The sequence below is a fragment of the Eublepharis macularius genome, chromosome 4 (genome assembly GCF_028583425.1).
Source record: "Eublepharis macularius isolate TG4126 chromosome 4, MPM_Emac_v1.0, whole genome shotgun sequence".
NCBI lineage: Eukaryota > Metazoa > Chordata > Lepidosauria > Squamata > Eublepharidae > Eublepharis > Eublepharis macularius.
This window is the reverse complement of record NC_072793.1, coordinates 73,161,580-73,188,828: the sequence shown is the minus strand read 5'-3', so window position 1 is coordinate 73,188,828 and position 27,249 is coordinate 73,161,580. Positions and strand designations below refer to the sequence as shown.

The 27,249-nt window shown below is 45.5% G+C and overlaps 1 protein-coding gene across 2 annotated transcripts in view; it reads left to right on the top strand.

Annotated features, from left to right (window-relative positions):
- Positions 1-27,249, top strand: part of LOC129329091 (serine/threonine-protein phosphatase 2A catalytic subunit alpha isoform) — a 101,861-nt gene that overhangs the window by 65,077 nt on the left and 9,535 nt on the right. The window contains exon 1 of one of the 2 annotated variants that reach the window (XM_054978516.1): positions 17,821-18,227. The exons of the other annotated variant lie outside the window; for it this stretch is intronic. Within the exon in view, the coding sequence (XP_054834491.1) occupies positions 18,126-18,227 (102 nt within the window). The 5' untranslated portion in view covers positions 17,821-18,125. Of the gene's footprint in view, positions 1-17,820; positions 18,228-27,249 lie in introns of those variants that run through there. 2 annotated transcript variants of the gene reach the window in all.

The following is a 27,249-nucleotide window of genomic DNA, read 5'->3' as shown; positions in this document are numbered from 1 at the left end:
CCACTTCTGTGTTTGCAGCCTTTCCGGAACACCATCCTTCCATGCCGCGCCGTGCAATTATCAAGCTTTTCCACTCTCTCTGCAGCATGCCTACCTGCCCGCCCTTTCCCGTTGTTTTTTTAAAAAGGGGACTTTCCCAGCATTGTTGCACAATCCCAGCCATAAATCTTAATTGGGGTGCTCCAAAATCCCTGTGGAGACATCAAGGGGTGGCGTCATTTTCATTTCTGTGTCATTTTTAGGATGCTGAACAATCGGAAATATCGGTGGCTGTTAAAATTATTTTTTTTTAACTGTTGAAATTACCGTTATAGCAGAAATCCATCATTCTAACATCACATTCAAGCGTCAAATAATTAGTCTGTCCATTTGGAGTTTGAATCACCCCCACCTTAAATATCAGTTCAAATTAGCCCGCCAGAATAATGGTCCAATGGATTTCAAAGAAGAAGGCATAGAATAATATTAACCAATCACAGGCATCATAGGGGCGTGGCCTCGCCATAGCAATTTAGCAAAAAAACGCGATAGCGGAAATCTGATGAAAAAATGAAAAAAAAAGAACGTGATGTCATCGGTGACATCGGATCTAAACCCGCCCCGTATTGCGCGATTCTACCAGGAGTGTGGACAAATTATAGCGCGAAGCAGCGGCAGTAAGAGAAGGGATGTGAACACAGACTGGGACATTGCGGGATAGAATCCAGCGCGATTAATGCACATGAAAAGCAGAAGGTAGGGAAGTATGGATTCAGCTGGAGTGTCATCTGCTATATATTTCCTCTTTTTAATATTGGCCAGGAGGAAGGGCCGCAGCCTGATCTAGTCAGATCTTGGAAGCTAACCAGGGTCAGTACTTGGATGGGCTGCCAGCAAAGAAGTCTGCAGAAGACGGTACGGGCAAACCACCTTTGCTTCTCACTTGTCTTGAAAGCCCCTTGCTAGGGTCGCCATAAAATGATTGCGACTTGACAGTGCATGTGTGCATGCACGTGCATGTGTGTGCACACATGCACACACACACACACACACACACTATTAGCCAGCATTCTGCTCTGAATCCCTTAAAAGAGGAATTACAAATTAATATGCTCTTTGCTGTGGTTGTCCCAATGTTATGAAACACGTTTCTCCTAGAAGTCTAATTAGCTGGGTCACTTAATGATTTTATGAAATGTTTGTAATAAACGGTTTATTTGACATTTATTTCTTTGGCTTTTAAACTGTAATCTTTAAAAAATATTGTAAATTATTGTTTCTCTGAAATCTGTAATTAATGTTGCATGTGAGGACACTGACTCATATGGTTTCCACTTTTTTACTGACAGAGGCTCTGGACCTTAACAGCTACATAAACCAGAAAATCAACAGGGAGAGACTATAGCTCAGTAATAGAGCACCTGCTTTGCTCTATTTCAGATTCAGTCCCTGGCATCTCCAGCTAACAGGATCAGGTGGTAGATGATACAAATGATCTCTGCCTGAAATCCCAGAGAGCAGCTGCCCGTCAGAGTAAGGACAAAACTGATTTTGACAGGCCAATGGTCTGACTTGATATGACAGCTTCTGTCACCTCGTTTATCCTGAGAAAAGCTATACCTGTTGAATTTCTGCTTGTCATTGACCGACCTTTGAGCCCACTACTCCCAGATCAAAATGTGTGCTTAGATCTGGTTCTAATAACTTCCCTCAAGAAACCTTGTCAGACTGCTCCCTTTCCTTATTCTTCTGCATTGAGAATAGCTGAAACTCTGGAGAGTCAAGTCCAAGGAATCTTTTCTGTCCTGCTGGATCAGAGTAAAGTTCATCATTAAAGTAGACATCTCTGACTTTTCTAAGTCATCCACAAACACATGGTATTCCCCATAGCTGCAATATCTCAAGGAACGTAAGGCGTTGATTAGTGAATTCTAAAATATGTAAAATAAACACCTGAAACCAATAGCATTTGTCATAGAGAAGTAATTCCTGCTACAGCATTCCAGTAATGTACACGCCTTTATTCTTGCACAATTTCCTTCTTTATACTTAAACCTCCCCCATGTTCGTCTCCTTGTTTCTTATTTTGCTGTATTGTGCCTTTAGTTTGTCAAACAATTTGATCCTTCTCCTTCCAATCTTTCTTTAAGAGCAGAGAGAGCACTTAAAGATTGGTTTCCATTGTTCTTCTCCCTGCTTGATCTGTTTACAAATGGTGAACTTCTTATCCTGGTTGGATATCTTTATATAGGAAAACCTCAAGTAAACTCTCAGAGGTATCAAAATTCCTAACGCTGAACTTTCCTATGATATACGACCTCTGTTTCTAAAATGAACCTTGATAATGAAAGGTTAGTGTGGCCAAATGGAATCATAGTGTAAAAAAAGTATTAAGTTTATATTGCGAGACTGCAGGACAATCTTAAACAGAGTTACACTCCTCTAAAACCATTGACTTTTAAGCCCGTGGCCTCTGCTCAGGATTGTACTTGTCTTTCTGCTACAGAAATGATCACTGATGTGTGTGTGTATGTTGGCAAGTCAATTTTACTGTAGTTCATTTTTTCTTTATCCAGTTACATACTCTCTACAAAATTTGTAATCCATCAAGCAAAAGCACTCTACCTGCAGTCCACTAGTGGCTTGATAAACCACCTGTTTCTGTTGCCTGTCTGAAAGAGTAAAAAATGGGGCGGGGGGGGGTTCCAACAATCGACCTGCCACTATATCTGGTGGCTTTCTGGGTCATCATGTTGTTCATACTTACAGCAAAAACATGAACAAGGTTTTTTTTATTCCCGGGCAACTTTGTCAAGTAATGTCCAGAAGCAGATACTTCCCTTAATCAAGATGGACTCTGAGCCTATGTCTTTGTTTTTATTGGGTCCACTGTTGTAGGTAACTGACTTGATTCTGCTAGGTTCTTTAGGGGGGGAAAGTTAAATACAGGTAGTTTTCAGTGCCTGAGAAGCTGTTCAGCCAGTTCAATTTTAAATCAAGGCTTTCCTGCTTCACAGCTCAGTCTCAGACTTACTTTCTGCTCTTCTTGTTTAGAGCTGTGTGTCTTAGCTGTCACTTCAGGACAAGCCACACAGTATAATCCTAAATAGAGTCACACCCTTCAGGGGAGAGATTGTCTTAGTCACAAGTCATCCAGGGCAGCTGCCCTGGGCTCTAAGCTGGGTGTGTGTGTGGGGGGGGGGGGGACCCTGACTGCCAGGTGGTCCCTTGGTACCATCTGATGCTCCCTGCTATAGCAAAGGGTGGGTGATGGGTGTCAAGCAAGTATCTAGCCAGCCCAGCAGGGGCCAACAATCAATTATGCAGTGTATAGGGAGAGGTAGGGGGAAAGCCAACTGATAAGCCACACTGTGGGTAGCATGGTCCATGGAGAGAGAGTGAGGGACTGAGGTAGGGTTCCCAGGTCCCTATACCCTCCTGACTGGAGGTGGGGAACCTGGGACTTACTGGTTGGAGTGTCCTCGCATGTGTACAAACTATGAGCATGCTCCCAGAGAGGTGTGATGATGTCACATCCAGGAGGTGACGCTAGCCATGGGAGTGCTCCCGCACTTTGTGTGTGGCTAATGCTGGCCCATTTGGAGCCAAAATTGGCACCAGCAAAGCGTGGAAATATGCCTGTGGCCGGTGTGACAATGTCACTTCAAGAAGTGACGTCATGCCCCACTGGAAGTGCACCTAATGCACACTTTCCTGGGTTGCCTGCCCATGGCGGGTGATTGCTAGATTTGCCACCTCCTGCCAGCGATTGTCAGCGATCGGCAGGCAACCAAGCAAACCCCCAGGAGACTGCCTGCCACCACTGGGTAACAGGTAAGCCTAGACTGAGGTGCTAGCTCCTTCTTCTGAGGCAGGGAAGGAGTTGAGCCCTAGTGGGCCGGAAGAGGCTGGAATAGTGGTGTGGGGAGGTATCTCTGTGGTGGAGGTTCTGAATCCCTGGCTGCCCACTTGCTTGCTACTGCAGTGGCTATTCCTACCTGCCCATCTGGTCTTTTGCCATGGTGGAAGCTGCTTGCACCTGTTGTGTCTGGGGCTTGTGCCCCACTCAGGGAAGTGGTGAAGGGTGGGGGAAGGAGGGGTGGCAGTGGCAGTGGCAGGTGGTGTGGCTTGCTGTGCCACTTGCTATGGCAGTGGCAGGTGGTGTAGCTTTCCCCCCCGCACACTGGTGAGTGGGTGGGAGCAATGATTCTGAGGCCCTACCTTAGATTTCTGGTGATGGTAATAAAGCTGCTTACTTTATAAGGTTGTTGTAAGGATGACTGTGATCCTGTTAGTGCAGCACTCTAAACCGCTAGTTAAATCCTAAGCATTATTACCATTAAGTAATACTATGATATAGAGTAACTGAACAGCTGAGGACGGCTGCCTTTCTTTCATTGCAAGCTGAATAGCGAGTGTAGCATATGGATCAGAAAGACATGTAGCCCCAGGTTGTGATTGGGCCCCTATCTATTAATCTAGTGCTGGCCCGGGCACTGACTTTTCATACATTAAACTTGGTTGCAAATTTCTCCTACTAAAGAAAGAAGGTATGTTCATGATCTGTTCTATGGCAACCAAACAGTGATACATAAATAATTTCAGGTTGCCACAGCACACCCTTCTACTCCTCCCTTTTAATAGAGGCTCTGTGTTAGAACATTTTGTTATGTAAGAATGCAAACTATATTCAGACCTACAATCATTATTCTAATTGCATCACTACCTATTTATAACACCAAAGGCAGCAGGCAGAGAAGTTTGGCATTGCATTGTCCAAAGAACAAAGGGGAACCAAAAAGTCTGTTAATCCAAAGTGGAATATGATTCAACAATGGCTTTTCAAAGAGCTTTATTATAATTACATGTGGTGATAACCAATGTTTTATTGGCCTACTGTATTAATGCTAAGTTCTAATAATACATTTCTTGATTTGCACATTAAAATTATAAAAGGTCAGAAGCATACACAGATGAATAGCTGTATAAAGGATCAGGTTATCTGCCCAAAGGTCATAATGCCTGATATTGCAAAATAATACTGAGTTTTACTTAGTGTGTATATAATGATAGAAAATCCCAGCCCCTCCTCAATAATATCAACACAGTGGGGAAAGCACGTGCTTGCAATTTTCCAGGTGAAAACCTATGATCTGATTATCAGCTAGCCTGAAAGGCAATGCTTAACATTATTTTTGGAACACTTAATCACACGTGGGAAGAGACTGAGAATAAAAGTGACTCTGCTGAAGGGTAAAAAGGTGTTCCCACCTTAAGAGCCTGATTGATATTTCTCCAAACCAATATAATTCAGGCCAGCTCCAGCATATCAAGGAGTCTCGTTGGCCCCTTGAGGTCTAACAACATGGTCTTCTAACATGAGCTTTAGTGGACTAGAGCCCTTTTCTTCTGGTGCAATGAGTAATCCCTCACAATGGTTTGGATCCAGTGGACTATTTCAGTGAATGGAAGGACTTCCACCCACAGACTGTAACTTTTTCACCTCCCCCTCTTGCAGCAGCCCAATATACTCCCAGCGCTTCTTCTGGGGGACAGGAGTCCACTAGAAACAGCATTCCGGGGGGCATGTTGGGCTGCAGCACGAGTGGGTAGGTAGGCCTGTAACCAGAAATTTCTGGTTTGGGGAACAAATAAGCATAGTGGTGGGCAGCATATAATGTATTGTTTATTTGTTGGTTGGTTTATCTGTAGTCTATCTCATGCAAGACAGATTACATAGTATAAAACAATGTGATTTAATCAAATCACATGAGAGATTGAATAAACTGCTAATTAAGTCAAGTGCTGTGTCGGGCAAAAATGCTTCAGGTTTATTAGAAATGTGTGCGTGTGTGTGTGCTATGTTCCATCAAGTCACTTCCAACTTGTGCCAGCCCTATGAATTAGTGACCTACAAAAGGTCCTATCAGTAACAGCCTGACTCAGGTGTCGCAGATAGAAGGCCGTAGCTTCCTTTATTGAGTCAATCCATCTCATCTTGGGTCTTCCTCTTTTCTTACTTCCTTTAACTTTTTCTAGCATTATTGTATTTTCCAGTGAGTATTATCTTCTCATGATGTGATGAAAATAAGAAAGCCTCACTTGAATCATTTTAGCTTCTAGGTAGAATCAGGTTTGATTTCATCTAGAATCTACTTATTCATATTTTTGGCCATCCATGATATCTGTAGAACTTTCCTCCAACACCACATTTCAAATGAATCAATTTTCATCCTGTCAGCTTTCTTCACTGGTCAGTTTTCACATTCATAATACATAATGGGGAATAACATATTATGAATGATCTTAATCTTATGGCTTTTCTGTACATGAGGTTAAATCTGTCATTTATAAGTAATGTTCCCTCTAAACTGTGCAGTGTAGTGAGCCAAAAATGAACTGTGAGTGTGAGTACCCATGCTGCGGATTTAACCTCATATGCGAGGGAGGCCCAATTCCAGGGCCCCTCACCTGCTCTTCCATGGTTGGGTGTGGTGTCTTCCGGCTACGCCGGGCGCCTGCCCCGTCATTGAGGCCCGGTTCCACTGCTCCTGCCACGTTGGGCTTTGGGTAGCCCTGCCTGGTGGAGCAGGGAGAGTTGGTAGCAGGACTGCAGGTTGCAGGACTGGCCTTAGCTTTAGGGCACACTCACTCATTCGTGCATTCCCTTCCTCTCTCTCTCCTCTCCCACGTGCCTCATCTTGCCTTAGCTGTAGGGTACACTCACTCATTCCCTTCTTCTTTCTCTCCCTCCTGCCTCTCGCGCACCTCCCCTGGCCTTAGTTCTAGAGCACATTCACCCATTTGTGCACTCCTTTCTTCTCTCTCTCCCTTCCTGTCTCTTGTTTGCTTCAGAGTAGACAGTGTGTGCTGAGAGTTAAAAATGTGTGCGCTATTGTGCAGGGGTATACACTAGTGGGAATGCTGTTTATAATAGTCACTCGGATCAACGTTGATTCAGCTAGGCCTTCCTGCCTTCTGCACTGTGTGGCACGGATTTGATTTGGTGTCTGGTTTTCATGTCAGATGCTAGAGGAAGTGTCAGGCTTTCTGGGCTTTGTGATCCACATCACTGGGTTTTTAAAAAAACTTTTGCGCATGCATTATAATGCTGCAATGTTGCAATATCAGGTTCCTAGCTTTCCCTAACCCTTCCAAGTTCTAGTATTAGCTGATTGGACAGTCCCGCTCCCACGAAGAAACTTGTAGGAACGATTGGCTGTAGACTTTTGGTGGGAAATCTCCCAAGTGCTATTAAGTGACTTTTCTCATTGCATACTTTTGTGGTAGCCTTTGTAGTTGTTAGCAATCGCTCTGGTGTGCCTTCAAAAGTGTGCCTGTTTTTGAGAATCATGCTGGTTCCAAAAGCTTTACTGTTGGCCTTGATTCAGGTCATCCTGATCTGTATTAGGCATTCAATTGATGCCTGTGACACCTTCTTGAGGAAGGTTAGGTGAGGACTTTAGGTCTTCCTTGGCACTGTGGTCAATCTAACTTCCTCTGGGCTGCAAATGGAGCTTGATTACGATGATTTGCTCTTGCTGGAGTGCCTGTGCCCCGCTGCTACTGGATCAATTAGAGAAGCAGCAACTAGTGGGACAACTTTGTGCTAGTCATCTAGGATGACCAGCAGCGGATGGAGAACTTTAGGATGACCTGGGAGACCTTTGAGGAGGTGGTGGCATCCATTCATGGTTGTTTGCTCCGGCAGTCTACCACAATGCATGAACCGATCCCCATGGAAAAGCAAGTGGCGATTGTATTGTGGTACTTAGCAAACTGCAACTGCTACTGAGACTGCAAAAATCAGTTTGGTGTTGGACTGTCTACGGTGGTAGAGATAGTGCTGGAGGTGTGCTTTGCCCTGGAAATGGACCTTGTCAGGAAAATCATGTGCCTCGGAACAGAAATAGCAAAGGAGAGACTTGTTAAATTCAACCATCTCAATTCAGACTGTCACACCTGCCCTGTTCTATCACACCAAACTGTCATCCTTTCCCATAACCTTCATACCTATGGGACCAATCAGCCATCTCCCCATTCACTTCGAAAAAGGGGCAATAACATTGCTGTGTTGCTGTGACAATAACCCACAAATTCAGGGTGCCCTGCAGTGTCTGTGGAAGTGCTTGGTTTCCTCAGGAACACTCTCTTCCTGCCATTATTTCCCTTTCTGGATCATGGATGGATTCCAAACGCTTGGTTTCCAAACACTTGGTTTCTCACACTGTATCGGCATGGTGGATGGTATACACATTGCCATCAGACAACCCAAGGGCAGATGCAACCTGTACAGTAATAGGAAAAAATATAGTTCTATTCTCCTCCAGGGGACTGTGGATCACACGGGCTAGTTCATAGATGCAGAGGTTGGGTGGAGTGGCAGAAATCATGACACATTTGTTTTTGATAATTCTGCCATCTACTCTGCCATGGATGCCAGTTTGTTCGTGCTTGGGAACCCAACCCTGAACCGGAAGGAGTTGCTGTTCCACCACTGATTTTCTTTGATGCAGCCTACCCTATGCGAGAGCAGTTAATGAAGCCATATGGAAGACCAAGGAATTGTTGGGAGAGGCACTTTGACTACCCTCTTGTGAGGGCACGGAATGTGGTGGAATGTCCATTCAGACAGTTAAAAAGTCGCTGGTGTTGTCTCTTGTTGAGACTTTCAGTTTCTGAAGAGAATAACACAAGCATAGTATCTGCTTGTGTGATCTTGCGTAATGTATGCAAGATAAAGGGAAACACTATTTTGCAGCACTGTCCTCCACCAGAGCCACTGCTGATGCCCAGTGACTCTTTTGAATATGAGGTGGAGGATAAGCAGTACTTGGAAGAGGGAAAGGAGGTACGAGAGGTTCTTTCTAGATATATGGAACACATTGGTGACTGCTGTTGATGCTTTGGGCAGGAGGTTGGTCTGATGTTTAATTGGAACATCTTTCAATAAAACCTGTTTGCTTTAAAAATGTTTCCGTCTTGTTGCTGCTTGGTAAATTCTCAGGTTTGGGGACTTGCAGTGGTAGAGATCAGATAAGGGGCAAGTGAAGGTTGAAGTGGTCAACTTAACAATGCATGCAGGATTAGGGAAGGGGCGTACTAAGCTTCAGTAGTTAATACCTGGAATGAAGGAGGGGCACTTCCAGAGAGGGACACTCAGGTGTTGCTGCTACACAAGGTTATCCACAAATTCAGGTTGCCCCACACAAAAAAGCTCCACTACTTAACTGGTATGCACTGTACCTGGCTGGAATTCACCCCAGTTGTCCATAGGCAAGAACATTTATGGATTACTACAGTAGGAAACAAAGTTTATTCCTCACACATTCTTTGTAAGTACCAAGGGTGGGGGGAATTGCTGAACAGGATGCCTCAACACCCACTAGGAAGTAAGTGGTCAATGTTAGGGTTCATCAGTTCATGAATGAATGGTGGGTGGAATTCAGTACAGACTGCTATGCTCCAGCATTGATGTGATTGGTCAAATATTCAGAAACAGCTCCAGGTTTGCTACAGTTATGTACTGAGTGTTTCAGATACCTAGAATGGCTGAGGGTTAGAAAACAATTATGACTCACCCGCCCTTTCCTACGGGGTGGCCCTGCTATGGCCCTTCTACTAACTGCAGCAGTCTGTACACATTTCACCAACTTAGGACACTTCCATGACGAACAACTGGGAAAAGGTTAAACACTGAAGTTACAAACCGGGTGGGAAGAAGGGGGGAATGGAAGACCACTCCCTACCATTGCAGTGCCAGTTATAATGGCCACTTACAATTTCTTTGGATGGCAGGAAATAAAGACCTGACTAACTGGCTTTCTGAGCAGAACCCAGGAAATGGAATAACCAATCGATAATCAATATTTAATTGATGGGCAGGTGGCATTTCTATTTAGGAATCAACACCTAAGCATTGCTACATCTGGACAGTAGCCAAAATGTCTCCTACAAGAAGCAAGGGCACCTTTTGGCAACATGAGGAGGTTCCCTGCTGCTGAAGATTATCCTCTGATCGGGGGTTTGCTTGTGAGCTGATGGTAAGCACCAATCAGTGCAACAGGGTGACCTGCAGGGCCATTGCCAGAGAGCTCACTGGCGCTGGCTTCACCTGCATGGCCGACCAATGTCAGACAAAGTTTAAGAGTGTGAAGTGCGAATTCATGAACTCCCTGGAGACGTAGGAATCTTGTGCTGCAGTGGGTGAATACCACACTACCTGTGCTTTTAATTAAGGCTCAATTAACTCCCCTACCATAATTTGAGCACTAGGATCAACACTGGCATATGAAAGTCTGGCATCTAGACGGTATCTCTGCCTGGTTCAGGTTAGGAATGTTCTGGTTTAGAGCACAATTTGTAGCACTTGAAAATAAGTGCAAGGAGGTCCTGTACTTGGGCCATGGACTATTGGAGGTAGGGATCCTTCTCCCGACCTTTTGGAGGGCACCATTTGTGCCTGTACCATCAGTTAGGAGTTTGGGCATGATTTTGGATTCCTCCTTTTCTATGGAGGGCCAGATCGCGTCTGTGGCTCGGGCAGCCTTTTTCCACCTTCGGCAGGCCCGGCAACTGGCGCCCTACCTCTCGGCCCAGGACCTAACATTAGTGATCCATGCAACAGTCACCTCCAGGTTAGACTACTGTAACTCGCTCTATGCAGGGCTGCTGGGCTTGATCCGGAAACTTCAACGGGTCCAGAATGCTGCTGTGCATGTCCTAACTGGAGCTTCATGTAGGACACACATTACACCTATCTTGCAGCAGCTTCACTGGCTCCCAGTAGAATTCCGGATCCAGTTCAAGGTGTTGGTTTTGACCTATAAAGCCCTAAACGGACTGGGACCAGTATACCTAAGGGACCGTCTCTCCCTGTATGTGCCCCAGAGAGCACTTTGTTCAACCGGAAAACATATACTGGTGGTTCCTGGCCCTATGGAAGCTTGGCTAGCCTCTACCAGGGCCAGAGCCTTTTCGGTCCTGGCCCCAACCTGGTGGAACTCTCTGTCTGAGGACACTTGGGCCCACCAGGATCTTGTATCATTTAGGCGTGCCTGTAAGACAGAGATGTTCCACCAAGCATATGGTAGAGACTAATTTCAGCCCATCATTGCCGAGCCTTCTACCGGTTTCCCTATACAAGGGGAACGGAAAGTTGGTAACCCTCCTTGGCTGAGGCCTCCCTTGCTGGTGATCAGCGGGAAGTGGCAAGCCGCCCAGTGATCACCTGGCACTGGCAGACAATCAGGTGGTGCGCACACTCCCAGCCGGTGTGATGACATCACTTCCAGAAGTGACATCACAAATGCTGCAGGAGCACTCCCATGCTTTGCAAAGGGTCAATATTGGCTCCAAACATGCTGATTCTTAAAGAATTGGCCTTGTGTGAATACTGAAGATGGGTGAGTACCACCTAGGATTTCCATGCCCCCACTTGGGACGTGGGAACTCCTGCCCCCACCTGCTGCCCCCAGCCCCACTCACCTGGCCAAGCATGAGGGAGAAGTGCATACACACACTCCCATACTCCCCTGTCATGCCAGCAATGGAGGAGCAGTTGACACGCTGAAGACAAGCTCAGTAGAAATAGCCTCCGAATGGGATTTCTACTGAGCTTGGCTTCAGCGCTCCCAGCAGCTCCTCCTTTTCTGGTGCAACAGGAGAGTGTGGGAATACACACCCACTTCACACATATGAGTATTGTAAGTACCTCACTGCCCCCCCCACTCTCCAGACCCTTGCACACTTATTATGGCCCCTGGCAACCCTAGTACTACCCCCCACCAGTTGCTGGGGGGACTTGGCAATCCTATCCCTTCTCTTGCACCACCCTCAGAAATTTTAAGAGGCTGCTGCATGTGCTTACACCAGATGCTCCAGCTGCTGGCCTCCTCCTCTGGACTGTTCCCAGGTGTAGTCTGCTGCCTGACCCCTGCCTCCCCTCTGAGGTATGCAGGACTCTGAGGCTGCTGCTGGTACATCTCTGGGCATGGCCTCGCTCTTAAGATTGTCAACTCCAGGTTGGAAAATTCCTGGAGATTTTAGAGGTGGAGGCTGGTACTGGCAGGGTTTGGGAAAGGGAGGGACTCAGAGGGGTATAATGCCATAAAGTCCATCCTCCAAAGCAGCCATTTTAACCAGGGGAAATGATCCTTGTTGTATGAAGATCAGTTATAATTCTGGGAAATCTCCAGAGGTTGGCAACCCTATTCATCCTTGCTCCTTTTCTTCATAGCCTCTGGTTGAGCTGCCTTCTTCACAGGTGCCTGGGTGAGGCTGTGGTGAGTAGGTGAATGCAGGGCTGAGGTCCCCATCTCCTGATATGAAACAATAGCATATTAAACTAGCCCTTTTCTAATAGTTGTATTTAGACAAGAAACTACTCTGTTCAGCATTGAGGGTTCATCTGTTCTGATCCTCCTCTTCAGCAATGATTCATTTTGAATCACTATTGAAAATACAAATTAGTTTGAATTTCCTGTAATTAACTTTACTACCACCTTCTGCTTGTAAGGCACAGAGAGAAAGAGACTTGTTCAGTAAGAGTCTCTCTACATGAGATGCCTGGGTGCATGTTCGTCAAGTGTCGGGAGACGCAATGTTAGCCAGGAAGTGTAGTTTTGAAAGAGATGATGTAGATTGCTCTGGAGAGTATGGATTCTCTCACAGCCCTCCACTGCCTCTGGCGTGCCGGAGCTTTTACCCTGCTGCCTTTGCTGCTTAAAACTCTGAATTTACTGAGCTTCAGCAGGACAAAGGCTCCAGAAGAGGAGACACCAGAGGCAGAGGAGGGCTGTGAGAGAATCCGTCCCCTCTGGAGTGATCTCTACCAGCTCTGGCATCTCCCCTTCTGGAGCCTTTGCCCTGCTGAAGCTTGGTTAATTCAAAGTTTTAAGCAGCAAGGGCGGCAGGGTAAAAGCTCTGGAAGGGGAGACAGTCCAGCACACCAGAGGTGGTGGAGGGCTGTGAGAGAATCTGTCTCCTCCAGAGCGATCTCCACAGGCTCAGTCTTTCAAAACTATGCTTCCCAGCAAACATTGTGACTTCTGACATCTGAAGAACACGTCAGATATCTTGTGTAAGCTCTGAGCTGATGTCTTGTGTAAGCGCTGAGCTGACTTTGAGCTATTGTCCATTAGAAATTGGATGATTGTTGGCAATAATCATATAGCTTTGAAGTATCAGAAAATAACTTAACTGCCTTGGAGGTTTCTTTGGGAACAAAGAATATACATGTTTGAAATGGAGTTGCCAGTATAACTTTTGTTGTTGTTGTTGTTGTTGTTTGGATTCTACGGAGCTAATTTAGAAACCAAACTTGCAACACAAATGTAAGTTAAGAAAATTTCTTTCAACAATCAGAACAATACAATTTTTTAAAACCAAACTCATAAGTGCAATAAAGAATAGAAACTCACAGCCATTCATGTCTTTAGATTTAGCTAAGTAATTGCTTATCTTTTGAAACCACCTCAAGGTAAGCAAGGTCCAACATTTTGGGTTCCCCCAAATGCCAGAGTCCTCTGCTACAGTCCTCTGGATATTCGAACAAATTGGAATCCAGGCTTCTCTCTTCAGCTTGGGAATCACAGCCCTTATTCAAGGTGATAAGAGCACATAAAATGTTATCAAGCTCCCCTGCAACCAATAATCTGCTGAGCTCCAGATAGGGATCCCAGACCCCCGGTGGGGGTAGGGGATCTCCCGCCCCCACTCCCCACACCCTGCCCCCACTTACCTGAGCAACGGGGGGGGTGCACCTTCCTTGCGTGCTCCCCCACTGTGCGGCATGCTCCTGTGTGCCACAGCCGCCGGGATCGCGCCTGTTTTGGACTGGATCAGGGCTGCTGTGGCGTGCAAGAGTGCTCCTGTGCTCCGCAGTGCTCAAAACGTGCCTGATCCACGGCAAATCAGCCCATTTTCAGCAGCTGCAGAGCGCAGGAGCGCTCCTGCGCTCTGCAGTGCCCAAAACGCGCCCATTCTGCCGCGCTCCTGCGCTCTGCAGTGCCTTAAAACTGGGCCCGATCTGCGGCAGAACGGTCCGTTTCGGGCGCATTCTGCAGCGCCCGGCCGCACAATGACATCACCCTGAAGTGACATCATCGTGCCTGGGGGGGCGTGCGCATGCGCGCTCTGTGCGCGCGCACCCCCCTCTCCCAAAAAGTAAGTGCCAGGCCCCTGTCCCCCCGCTGGGAGATTGAGGGAGCCTGGCAACCCTAGCTCCAGACACTGACTCCACCCTACTGGGCTAAACCAACCAGCTCATGGGGGCTACACCAGCTCTGGGGTGGGAAATTCCTGGAGATCTGTCAGATGGATCCTGGGGAAGTAGAGTTGCCATTCCCCCGCCTGAGGCAGGGGATTCTCCAATCCTGTCGAGGGAGTCCAGGTCCCTGGCAACCCTCTGGGGAAGGCAGGGTTGGGGGAGGGGAGGGACCTCAGCAGGGTATAATGCCATACAGTTCACCTACCAAAGGTCTCTATGCCCTGGAGATCAGTCGTGATTCCAGACGATTTCCAGCCTTCACCAGAAAGCTGACAACCCTGGTTTTAAATAAGATACATACTTGTGGAGACTTTGAGTGCCAAATCAGACAAGATCATGAAAAATTTGCATCCAGAGTTCCAGCACAATTTTCTTCATAAACAATAGCTGTAGGAGATCCCAATTAGGGCAACCAGATCCCCTGGGGCTCAAAGCAGGGGACAGGGGAAGGGGTGCAAAGGGGCACAATGGGAGCACCTACTGTGCACGCAGTACACGTGCTCCAGAACGCTTCCATGTTGCACTGGGAACAATGTCATTCAGAACGCTAAAAGATGGGATAAAGAGTGTGCATGGGGGAACAGCAGACTGGAAAATGAATTTTTTTTAAAAAGTGAGCACTCCCAGGAAAGCCGTGGAAAAGCCACATAGTAGCTGGAGTGACAACACAGGGCAGCAAATTGGGTGCAGATGACCATGAAAAAACCGCTACAGTATGGGAACTGAATTGGTGAAACTGGCCCATGCAGAAGGGGTTACTGTCAACATCAGCATAACAATTTTGTTTAAACTGCCTTGGACCTTTACTATAGTTCTTCCTTACGTTACCTTCAACTTTTACCTTAGGAGGGACCTGGTCACAACCAGCACTCCTTTCTTCTCCACACACATGGAGCTTTCAGGTGTTCTATACTCAAGACTTTTACCTCAAAAACATCTTCCCTTTGACATTTGAATCACACTGCTGACATCACCCATAGTGTTTTGCCCTGTTTGTATTACCTGTATACTGCTGCCTCCCAAAATGTTTTTGTTGCCACCAAAGGCCTTAGATTTCACTTTAGATTTCTTCCAGTTAACTGGAAGGTTTTGTTGTAGATGGTAGTATGGGGGTGGCTGTGAGATAAAAAGGGTCCTATATTCCCAATAAAACAGTCATTTTTCAAACTAGAAATATAATTTATTTATAAGTACATAGGCATGATGTTTGCAGAGTACTGATGATAAGCATATTGGTTTCAGAATACGTTAATAAACCTGATGGTTTTAAAATAGTTATATATTCATAAAAGTATATTCACAGGCTCAGTCACAAAGACTAATTTTTCACACAAATTTCCATTCACAAAATAATTCTCTCATCCACACAGATTGCCTGACCTAGACAGAATCACTGAACTAGACAGAATAATCTTTCTCTGAGATACACACAGACAGACTGAAATTTTTTCCTTCACAATCAGACTAAAAACTGCAGTTCAGTCTGTCCCTCCATGGTACTGTCAAATCAGAGTACACTCCGCTCACCCATCCAGCCCCTCTCTTTCTTACATCAGAGAACTGAACTTCCAACCAAAGTATACATATATTCAACCCCCCCCCCCCAAATTAATACACAGAAATAAAATAAAAAACTTATTTACATGCCAAACATTACAATTGGGAACCTACACTGCCAACTCCAGGATGGAAGATTCCTGGAGATTTGGGGGTGGAGTGTGGGAAAGGACCTCAGCAGGGTATGATGTCATACAATCCACCTTCCAAAACAGCCATTTTCTCCAGGAGAACTGATCTCTGTAGTCTGGAGATCAGTTGTAATTAGGGTTGCCAAATCCCTTTGCTTCCCTGGCGGGAGACTGGGATGCTGGTTCCTACCTAGCTATTCCATGGTGGTTCCTAATTGTGCGCAGCACACACGCGCTCCTGGCTGGCATGATGGCATCATTTCCAGGAGTGACATCATCACATGGGTCAAAAGGTGGCCTGGGTGCCCTTTGACCCGCTCTGTAATTGCCCCAACCGGTTGAACTGCCCTGCTGTGGGGTACGATTCAGCCCCAAACTGGCCTGTTGAGGCCTGAAATGGGGGTGCGCTGCCCCCTGCTGGCCAGGCAAGTGGGGATGGGGGTGGGAAGTTGGGAGCAGGGGATCCCCCGCCCCAGATGGAATGGCATCCCTAGTTATAATTCTGGGAGGTCGCCAGGGCCCACCTGGCGAATGGTGAACCTACTCACAGAAGATTACAGCAGCTGCAGTGCAAAAGTACGGAGATACCAGGTTGCTGTGAGGGAGGAGTAACTTTTTAGGCATATTTGTACACACTGAATAAGAAAGGTATTATTTGGATACAGGATGATCTCTCTTTCCTTTCAGTCTAACAGCAAAAGCCACGGATTCTAATGGAAATATAAATTAAAAGGGGGAACAGGAGTGAACCCTTCTAACACCTTTATGTAAACATAATTCCAGGATGTTTGGTTGCTGTAGAAAATGTTGATCTAATTAAGAAAGTATTTTGGAACCGCAATTTTTTTCAACAGTGTTGCCTTTTCAGTATCTAGTGACTACTCTGCTAATGAGAAAGAATATTCCTTAACCTCTGCAATTATACCCAGTAACAATCCCACCATGAAATCAATGCCTGTTTTTTCCAGACCCCAGTACAGTGGAGCTGGTAGCAACCTATAGTTATTAGCTTGGGCTTAGGATATAATTTTTGCAACAACAGTACAGAATTAGGCCTACTAGGAGTTATTTCTAATTTATCCTTGCTTGGTTTCAAACAAACTTAAATGTCTGCTGTATTAACTGAACCTCGCAAAGTTTCCTTCTCATGGGTTTCACTGCAAGCTGATTAGCAGTATTGTAATCAATTACAACAGAAGAAAAAGGCTGGTATCATTCAGGACAAATGTTAGGACTTCTTACTTTGTTTTTACTCAGTAATTTGAGTATTTGATTTAATTAGTAATTTTTGCCATGTTATTGGGGCTTTCAATAACATAGTTTACTCGTTTTAAGGCTAGCAGTTTTAAACTTACCAGACACTGCAGAGCAATTTTCGGTATAATGCTAAACAGAATTAAGCCCTGAATTTGTTGACTGCAATGGATTTAGAAGGGTACGTATAACTGTTAAGGAATGCAGTGTGAGAAACTGGATCCTGTTCTTCTGTATTATAAAGTATAATACAGTTTAATAACCTGGCCAAATTTTCCTTAGTTAAAAGAATTTTACCACTGCAGGTGAAGGCTGAGAAGCTACCAATTTTCCTTAAATTGCATTAGATAACATGTAAATAATTTTCCTTCTTTTTCGCGTGTGATACATAGGAATACTGATATTTTCTGTCAAATAAGCTTCAATTAAGTCTATTCGTTCAACACAAGAGCAGAAGGTTATTAGACCACCCTGGAGTTTCTACAGCGCATGCCCCCTTGAGAACTTGCGCGGCGTCTTACGGAGGCACCGCCCTCTTACTGTAACCTGGAAGGAGGGGTAAACGCATGCGCAAGCAGTTTTTCGTCGGCTTGTCTGAGCAGGCGCAAAGATTTCATTACCGTTTTGAGGAGGGTGGAAACCGAGTAGGTGACGTCAAGGCGTGGCAGCCATTACACGGAGCTGAGAGAACAAGTGAGCTCAAGAGCTACCGCCGTTGTCGTCTGAGCCTCGCGGCTGAGGGACAGATCCTGCTAGTTCCCGCCTCTCTCTCCTTCCGCCCCTCCCTTACTTCCTGCGAGTCCTGTCAAGCGACGGTCTCTGAGTCCAATCCTTTCCTAGGGAAGCGGAGCGGACGGGGGCTGGGCCGGGGCGGCGGGTGCCGGCGAGGGAGGGAAGAAGGAAGGGAGGCGACGGCGGCCGGGTGAGCAGCGAGGATGGAGGAGAAGGTCTTTACCAAGGAGCTCGACCAGTGGGTGGAGCAGCTGAACGAGTGCAAGCAGCTCTCTGAGGGGCAGGTGAAGAGCCTCTGTGAGAAGGCAAGTAGCAACGCCGAGGAAGTGCGGAGGGGGGAGACGCGAGGGCGGCTGGGGGGCGCGATGAAGAGACTCGGAGTGGGGGCGCGAGGGTGCGGTGGCAGCTCTTGGCCAAGGACACCGAGTGGCGGCGCGGTGGGGTGGAAGTTGCGGAGGGGTCGTCAAGTGATGCCTTTCCTTAGGGCAGGGGAATTGGGGCGGGGGGGAAGAAGGAGGGCCTTGGCCAAGAGGGGTGGGGGGTGGGGGGAGGGCAGGCAGGCCCGGCAGGTGTCGCGGGCGCGTGGAACTGAGCTCGGTGTGCCCGGAATCGCCTTAGGAATTACCGCGGTGGCAGTACATTGGAGGGGGGAGAGGCCCAAGAGGCAGCGGTGAATAGGAAGGCAGGAATAGCGGCGGCTGCGCTGAGCCCGGCCTGGGGACCGGATTTCGGTGAGCGGGACGGTGCATGGGGTGTATCCGTTTGGCAGGTGTAGCATTTTAGGGGGACAGGAGGGGATTAGGGGGTAGCTTTGTGGTGGGGCCCTGAGGTCACTTACTCCCAGGAGTAGCCGGGCTTGGATACGGGAATCGCTGTTCCTCGCTGCCCTGCGCCCCCTGTCGCATCGCGCTCTCCTTCGGTTCCTCCTTTTCCCGCTGTCTCCTAAAATGGCGCCTTTTGCTGAAAATACGCTGATAGAGACCCCTCCTATTTGCCTAATACTCTGCCGGTAGTTTTTCTTTTATGTAGGTGGTTTTGAGGGCCCTGAAGGAAATTCGAGGAGAGTTTAGCATATTGAGAACCCAGTGGTCTTGTATAGCGGCCACATTTTCGTATGTTGCACTGCATTTGGGGAAATGAGATCTTGTTACTTTTAATATATAGTTTAGGTTGTTACACACAAGTGATTAGAAGACTGTCGCGGCTAAGTGCTGCCACTACTCCTTAGAGTAGTTAAAGTTGGCAGTGTAGGAAAGAAAGGTTAAAACTCATTTTGCCATCATGAGGCTGTTTTTTAATCTTTGTTTGCTGTTGTATGTAGTGATGGGGAGTGCTGTCAAGTCATAGCCAACTTATGGCTACTCCTACTGGAGTTTTCAAGGCAGGAGACATTCAGGGGTGGTTTACAATAGTCTCCCTCTGTGTACAACCCTGGACTTCCTTGGTTTCCCATCCATGTACTAATCAGGGCTGACCCTGCTTAGCTTCCAAGATCTGGCCAGATTGGGCTAGCTTGTGCCATACAGGTCAGGGCACAGTTGTATGTAGTGATGCATTAAACTCACTGGGCTGTAAAAATACTGTCAAATCCTTTCATTTTAGAATGTAATTTACAGGATGGGTTTTGTTAATACCTTTGAGTATTCTTGTTTGTAATTTTAATATTTTGGCATGAAAGAATTGTCAGTTTTCCCTTAACATCTGATACACCATTTTTGGTGTATTAAAGATGTTGAGGCTCATTTTTCGATTGTTCATATTTAAGTTGTTTTTTTAAGTCATATTTAAGGATTTTTCTTACTGGTACAGTTCACTTTCATGAGATTTATTAATGAAATTTTCAGTTACATACTACATTACAGTATACACTAATATTTTGAGTGTAAATATTTAGTAGATACTTTGTTTGAAATCAGTAGGATAGGGTTAAAGTGAACTTGTTTAGATTGAGGTATAAAAGTAGAGTAGTCTATCATGTGTTTGTTAAATTTGCCATTTTTATGTAAATGTTTGAAAGACTGCTGTGTGTGTACACCAGTCAGGTGACTTGCAATATGTAGAATTTCTAGCTTTGTAAACATTGACCTCTGGTAACAGTTAAGGTGGTGATCTTATAAGCTTTAAAAATCTCTATCCTTTGGCTATGCTTGTAGCATACCCTAGGCCAGTATCAACTTTAGTAACCAGTGATATATACTGAAAACTGCTGGATATTGATCCAGAGGATCAACTTTTTTACTTTGAAGACAAATATGCATTAATCCTAGGTTTCTCTATCCTAAGTTGTTGCCTGTTGACTGAGTCAGTATTTCCTTTTACTGTCAGTGGCCATTTACTATAGTTGGTTGATCTTGCACAGAGCGCCCAACTGTGTCTAATGTCCACTTAGTTTTTGGTGTGCAAATTTGGAATGCTAGTTTGTAGAATAATACTACTTCACTAGCATAAAATTAGGGGGTTTTCTGTGATCTGTTTAAAAGTCTCACTAAGATTACAAGGAATGTAATCTTCACCTCACCTCTACTTTCCTGGAGCTACCAGTTACCTAGACTGGCTATAATTATGTATGATGGAAGGTGGAGAAGCCATCTTATGGCAGTGTATGTGAGACTGAAAGGTAAATAAGTTCTGAGAAACTACCAGGTCCCTCTGACCCAGTCAGTTACCACCCAGTCTCAAACCTCAAGTTTCTGGAAAAGGTGATTTAGTGGGTGGTGGAACAACTGTAGGTATTCCTGAAGGATTCCTCTGTCCTGGACCCATTCCAGTCTGGCTTCTGCCCTGGTCACAAGGTGGAGATGGCATTGGTTACCCTCACAGATGATCTCCACAGACACTTGGATCGAGGTGGGTAGGCACTGCTGATATTGCTGGATCTTACAGTGGTGTTTGACATAATCAGTACCAGCCCCTCCCAGTGGGGGGGGGGATATGTGCCCAACCTTACACTGATTGCATTTCAACCACCCTGCCCTCTGGGCTCAAGGTGCTGAGATGTAGGGTGCAATATGAACTGCCTTTTATGTTTAATGCTGTACCTACATGATTGCTACTAGTGTTTTTAATTGTTTTTATGTATTTATGACGTAAATTTGCTCTGAACCTGTTTGCAGGGTGAGCAGACTATTAAATAAACAAACAAACAATACCAAAATGGTGTGGTAACTTGTGCTACAGGTGTGCTTTTAGTGTTGCATGTCTTTTCATTGTATTATCAACTTTCTTCTGCTGGCTTTTACAGCTAGATAGCTTACATATTTGTTTATGGTATGAACAGTAATAGTTATGTATGGTCCTCTTGAAGGAGGAGTTGCATCTGTTAAATTATTTCATTGCCAGTATGACAACATATGGTTTATATGTTTCTGAATAATGTTGGAAGAATTGGCATAGTATTGTTTATCTAACATCTGTAAACTGATTTTTAGTGTTGATGTTATGGTTAATCACAGCATTGAAAAAACCTTCAAATTTCTAGTTTCCAACTTTATATTAACTACTCGGGTGACAAGGCTTTGGGGGAAATAGTAGTTCTGACTTCCAAATGTGGACTGTGAAAACTTTAGGAAATAGACCTTTCCTAGGTAGATGTGCCATTAGGCATTACCTAGGAATATATTCTTAAAAAGTACAAAAGTGTGATTTGAGCATCACTCCCCCCTTGAAGCAAGTTCATAAATATCACTTCTTATAAAATGTGTTTAGCTTTATAAAATTTAGGAATGGTAATTTGAGGATTGAAAAAGTAGGAGAAAGCAAATGCTACCAGATAGGTAAGGAGGAGTTGGTTAGGATGGGAGACTTCTCAAGAAAAAACAGGTTGGTTGGAGGGAAGTAGTAGCAACCTGCAAGGAGAACATTCAATACTTTATGATGGTGATAGTTGTAAAAAATACCTTTTCTTGGATCAGTAGATATTCTGCAGAGAGGCAAGAAGGAGTGGTTTATAAATATAAGCAGCATGTCTTGTACTGTCAAGGAAGGAATAACAGATGGGTGTGGGAGGAAAGAAAGTCAGACATCTAAGGGGTGAGTCTAGATAAATAACAGGAGTGGTTAGAGATGAGATTCAATACTTGCCTTTGAATCTAGTATGCCTGTTGGACCACCTTGATGTCAGTTCTGTAGAATACCACCTTACTGGCACCAGTATTGCAGATGTCATAAGATACATGTGAATTATTTCTACTGTTTGCTGAACTGACAGCAAGAGGAGCTGATCTCTTCTCCATTTCCCCTTCTTCTTTAACCAGCACCACCAAAGATGGATGATGTTTCAAATTGCCTGGAGTATAGATCTCAATGGTTTTATTCAGACATACAGAAAACAAGTAACTTTGACATTATAGCTAAAAAGGCAGTCAGGAATTAAGCCTTAAATATATGCTTAGGTTCAATTCTCATAGAAATTTGCTGGGTCCACCCCCCACCGTATTGGCCCCTGCAAGGATACTCAGATGCAGGTAGGGAAGGGGGTTAAGGTTACCCATCTCCTATTCCGCTGTGCTGTGACACGCACACACACACACTCCCTCTCCCGCGTCTATGTCCTGGCTTCATCAGGAGCATCCCCTAACCAACCCAATTCCCTGTTCTCCTCTTCTTCCCTTGTTCCCTCTCCCAATGGTCTGGCCCTGTCCCATCTCTACTCCCTCCCTTGGCCTCCCCCTGACCACGCAGTGGACAGCTCCTGTCTCTGGAGCTCTCCTCCAGACTCCCTCCGCCCTTCTCATCTCTCTGGCTGGGCATGCCCCTCCCTGGTCAGTTGTGGCCTGTTCTGCTGCTGCTGGACATCCAGCTCAGGTGAGGAGGCCCGATTTGACAGGCCAGTTGTGGCCTGTTCTGCTGCTGCTGGACATCCAGCTCAGGTGAGGAGGCCCGATTTGACAGGCCGTTGCCAGCTGTGCTCAGCTGCGCTGGGAGAACTGGTGTCGGGGTCTCTGATCGGTGGCCTCTGTGGAACTTGCTATGGTGCCGCCCCAAACGCCAGCTGAGCAGCAGTGTTGGCGCTTTTTTCGGGCCCTGTGTGCTCCTGACTGGCTGCTCCTTCAGCTGTTGTTTGCCCTTGCCTGGCTGCAGGCTGGCCCCCTTCCAAGTGAGCTGGGCCGCTGGTTTGGGGTTCCTCTGAGGGGAGCTCCCCGGCCAGGAGGGTGGTATCAGGGCTGCGTCTGGCAGAGCCGGACACTAATTTCCAGAAACATTCACAGAATGACAGGATTGGGGGGGCTTGTGTTTGTCTGGCTTTGGGGGGGGATGGGAAATGCTTTAGCTTTTTACTAGCAAAATTGCAAACATTCTCGATTCTAGAGATCTGCACATTGTTGTTCCCAGTGCAAATCATAGCATACGCATCTTAATTTTTGCTCTCTGAGAGAAAAAGTAAGTTAACCATTTTTATAGTAAATAAGATATTTTTCTTAAGTATGTATTTATATGTCATAAATATGACAGTACCGTTTTTTATTTCAAGTTATTAATCATACATTGTATCTTAAAGCAGTAAAATAAATGTACATTTAATAAAGTGTGCGTTTACCTCCTTATGGCATCACATTTCAGGAAATTTGACATCTCTAGTCCAGCTCTTTGTCTGAGATTCTTTGATGATTGGAAGTGGCTTTTAGGGGGAAGGGGGAGAGATCTGCTCTGCAAAGTTCAGGACTTGTATCATCAGATCCATTGTAAATTGGATATTTTTTCTTACATTTTAAAATATGAAATGTATTTATGATAGCGGGTAAAACTGTTTTTGCAAGGAACTATGAGTTCCTCAAGTAGTTAAAATGCAGCCTTTGAATTATTGTGCATAACTGTGTGGCAGTTATGAAATTAGCATTAATGAGGTGGAATACCTACACTTCATAGAAAATATGTCATAATGCTATCAAATTTTAACTCAGGCTTAGCAATTATGAGTGTTTCTGCATTAAATTGCCATATATTGTTCTACCTTCTAGAGCATCTTAAGTTGAGGAGATTTGGACCTGATGAGCAATTGGATGGCAGACTTACTAGAAGCCCCATATAAACTGCTGTAATCTTTACAAGGAAACGTGGGGTACAATTTTAAATGTTCTTTCCTAAGGCAACATGTTGCTGATGGGTGGGTGGGTTGAGGGCTGTAAACATTGCCCAGAGGCAAGTAGTTGCTGTGTAACTGGATGCATATACATTCATAGGTGATTTTATTTTAACTGAAGCAGAAGTAGCTGTTTCAGGTAGCATTCCCAGGAACTCTGGAGAAACAACATAAAACTTAAACTAATGTATTAACAAGTTTGTCGTTCACAAGGACTCAGCAGGGCTTTACTTGTTTAAATAGCTTGGACTTTATCCACTACTAGTGACATTCTACTTTTAAAAATGTGTATGTATATCTAATTTAATCTCCCTTGAGTGGTGATAGGGTTCATAATGTGTTTTTATTTACGCCACCATATCCTGTATAATAAAGGTGTTTAGTGTTTAATAAGTATAAAGAGTTAGTCATTAACACAGCAGAATACTTGGTATTCAGTCAGGATTAGAAGAATCCAAGGTGCCAGCTAAATATCTGGCATAGTGTGTGTTTTCCCCTCACTACATCATTTTCTATCAGTCCTGGCCTAGCAAGCATTTTGAGATCTTTGCCTTTTTCTTCTGCCTGGTGCACCCATTTAATAACACTGCTTAGTGTTTGGGTTGCAATGATGTAGGGAAGTTGAGTGGTGGCTTACTCCTCCTGCTGGTAGAAGAGCAATTGAATGCTCAAAATCCTTGGTGGGTGAGTCTCTCTGTATGCCCGTGAGTTGTGTATTTAACATCTGGCTTTTCAGTGTTTGGGAAGCTGCACAGTTGTTGCATCTTAGTTGCTTCTGATCAAGAGAAGGAAAAGGCTGTCATTGATGGTTGCAGCAAAGTCTGCTATATCACTCAGAAATCTGACATCTAGAGGTTATTGCATGATAATTCAGAGTTGCCTACCTCTTGAATGAGCCCTGCTTTGTTTAGACTGAAAAAGTGGCTGATACCACTTAATAGTAGGCAATATATCTGATGCAGTTAATTTATGTTATGACCTATTGGTTAGCACAGTGTTATTTAATAATGTATTCCATCTTTTACTCTGTGAAACGGGCTCAAGGCAGCTTATAAATATCAAATCCCCCCAAACAGGAAATGGATTTTAAAAGATCTGTGCTCCATTTACTTAGCTGTATAGGCTTTTAATTCATTCACTTCCCCTCAGAAGCTTCTCTAAATATGCTTTAGGATGCTTCCAACCCCTGTCCCAAAGTGGGAATTCTCTTTTGAGAGGCTGTTCCAAAGAATGGCATTGACCATTGGGGGAGCCTGCTGAGAAGAGGCAGCAAGGGGGGGAAGGACTTGCAGAGCTGAACCCCTCCCCTGTCCTCTCTGCTGACTGGAGGCCCCTCTTGGCTTGCCTACGCTGCACCCTCAAAGAGAGGGCATCTCTTATACTGGTGTGGTGCCAGGCCCGCTCGGCAAAGGTGCCCTTGATGTGCAAGTCACACATCATTGCTAATGCATATGACTCCTTCTTGGTGAGTGCCTGCAGCTGAGTTGCAGTTCCCTATTGCAGCCTTCTCATGAGCACAGAAACTCTTGGAACAAATTCTGCATGTCCTGTATCTGGGTCCAGGAACAAGAGCCTAGCGCTGAAGCATACGCACCGGAGGAATGATTAGACCCAAGGTCGCTATGTCAGATGAGGCCGCAACAGAGAATCCCTTAAAGGGCCTCAGGACCTCCAATATGTGGGAGATGGTGAGCCAATCCTCTGGGCTGAACTCACTCTTCCCCCTCCAGATGTTGCTGTCTGAGAACCACACCCTGAGGGCAGCCTGCTGCTTGACTGACTTGGGTCCTACAGTGCTGGCACTGTGCATGATGGGGTCCTTCGTCTTCTGAAAATGCTCCCATGCATTGGAGGACAAGGGAGGCCCAAGGTGCCCTGCAGCTCTGGGCACCCTAGGAAACACCTCCTTTGAGGTTCTCAGGCCAGACTCACCATGTCTAGGCTGGCCAGAAGAACATGGCTGAGGGTGAAGAGGAGAGATGTGGGGGTTACCCACAATGTATTCTTCCTCCACCTTCCTCTCCTCCTGCCTCACTCTGAAAGGGCTGCTGCTGGCCTCAGAGGAACCTGGGAAAGGCTCACCGATGGTGGGTCCATCTGCCAGTTCCTCTGTGTCCCTAGGGTGAGCGTGAGGGATGGAAAACACACTTCTCCCAAGCCTACCCCAAAAGACTCCTTTCTTTTAAAACTACCTACCTACTCGGAAAGTTTGCTTTTTGTGGGTCTAAACCTGAAACACACAAATCTCTTTTAAAGGGCCCTATTTAGGTATGTGGTGGCACAACATTAGCAAGCAGCTTAATTCCTATTCAGGAATCAAGCTACCCCTGGCCTGAACCCCAATCTACAAGTAATCATACGACAAAAAAAACCCACTTCTAATATGCCTGGCCTGGCTCCAAGAGAGCCAAAGGTGGGTAGGGAAAACCTAGTTAAATGTCACTGATGGGCAGCCTATTTATCTATAAAATTTGAATATAACCTGAACTCTTCTTACGACCTACATGAGCCTATTAAAGGGGGGTGGGAGAACCCTCTCTTTGTCCCCGAAAGCTACCAATTAAGTTTTGCTTTACAAAACCTCCAATTAGCCTATCTTAAAAAACACTTTTTAAAAGTTCACACAACCCTCTCTGAATACCCAAAGTACACCAAACAACACTAGGTTAGATAGCTGAGCCGAACTAGGGAATAAATTCGGCATTTGGGGAATGCCAATTCTCTCAACTCAGACTAGCCTGGAAGATGGCCCCCCTACTTTGATGCAGCTAATCTGGTCACTTGGATTCACATCATGGTAACAGACTAGACCACTGTAATGCATTCTACATTGATCCCCCTTCAAAGTCCACTGGGAGACTCCAGCTGGTGTAGAATACTGCTGCTTGATTATTATCAGGAACCGGGTGGAACATGCATAGTACTCATATTCTGCAGTCACTTCATTGGTTAACCATCATTTGGTGGTGGAAAGCGCTGACTTGTGGTGACCCTGTTGCGGTTTTCAAGGCAAGAGACTAACAGAGGTGGTTTGCTATTTCCTGCCTCTGCAACCCTGGTAGTTTTTGGAATTTTCCTATACAATTACTGACCAAAGCGGACCCCTAAGCAAACTTTTATGAACACATCCTCACTGTATTGATTTAACTGCTGTTGAATTGCTCTCTAGTCTATCTGCTTTCAAGAGGATTCAGTTAGCATTCAGTCATTCCTCTATACCATCTATGCTTTTCAGAATGGGCAATTTC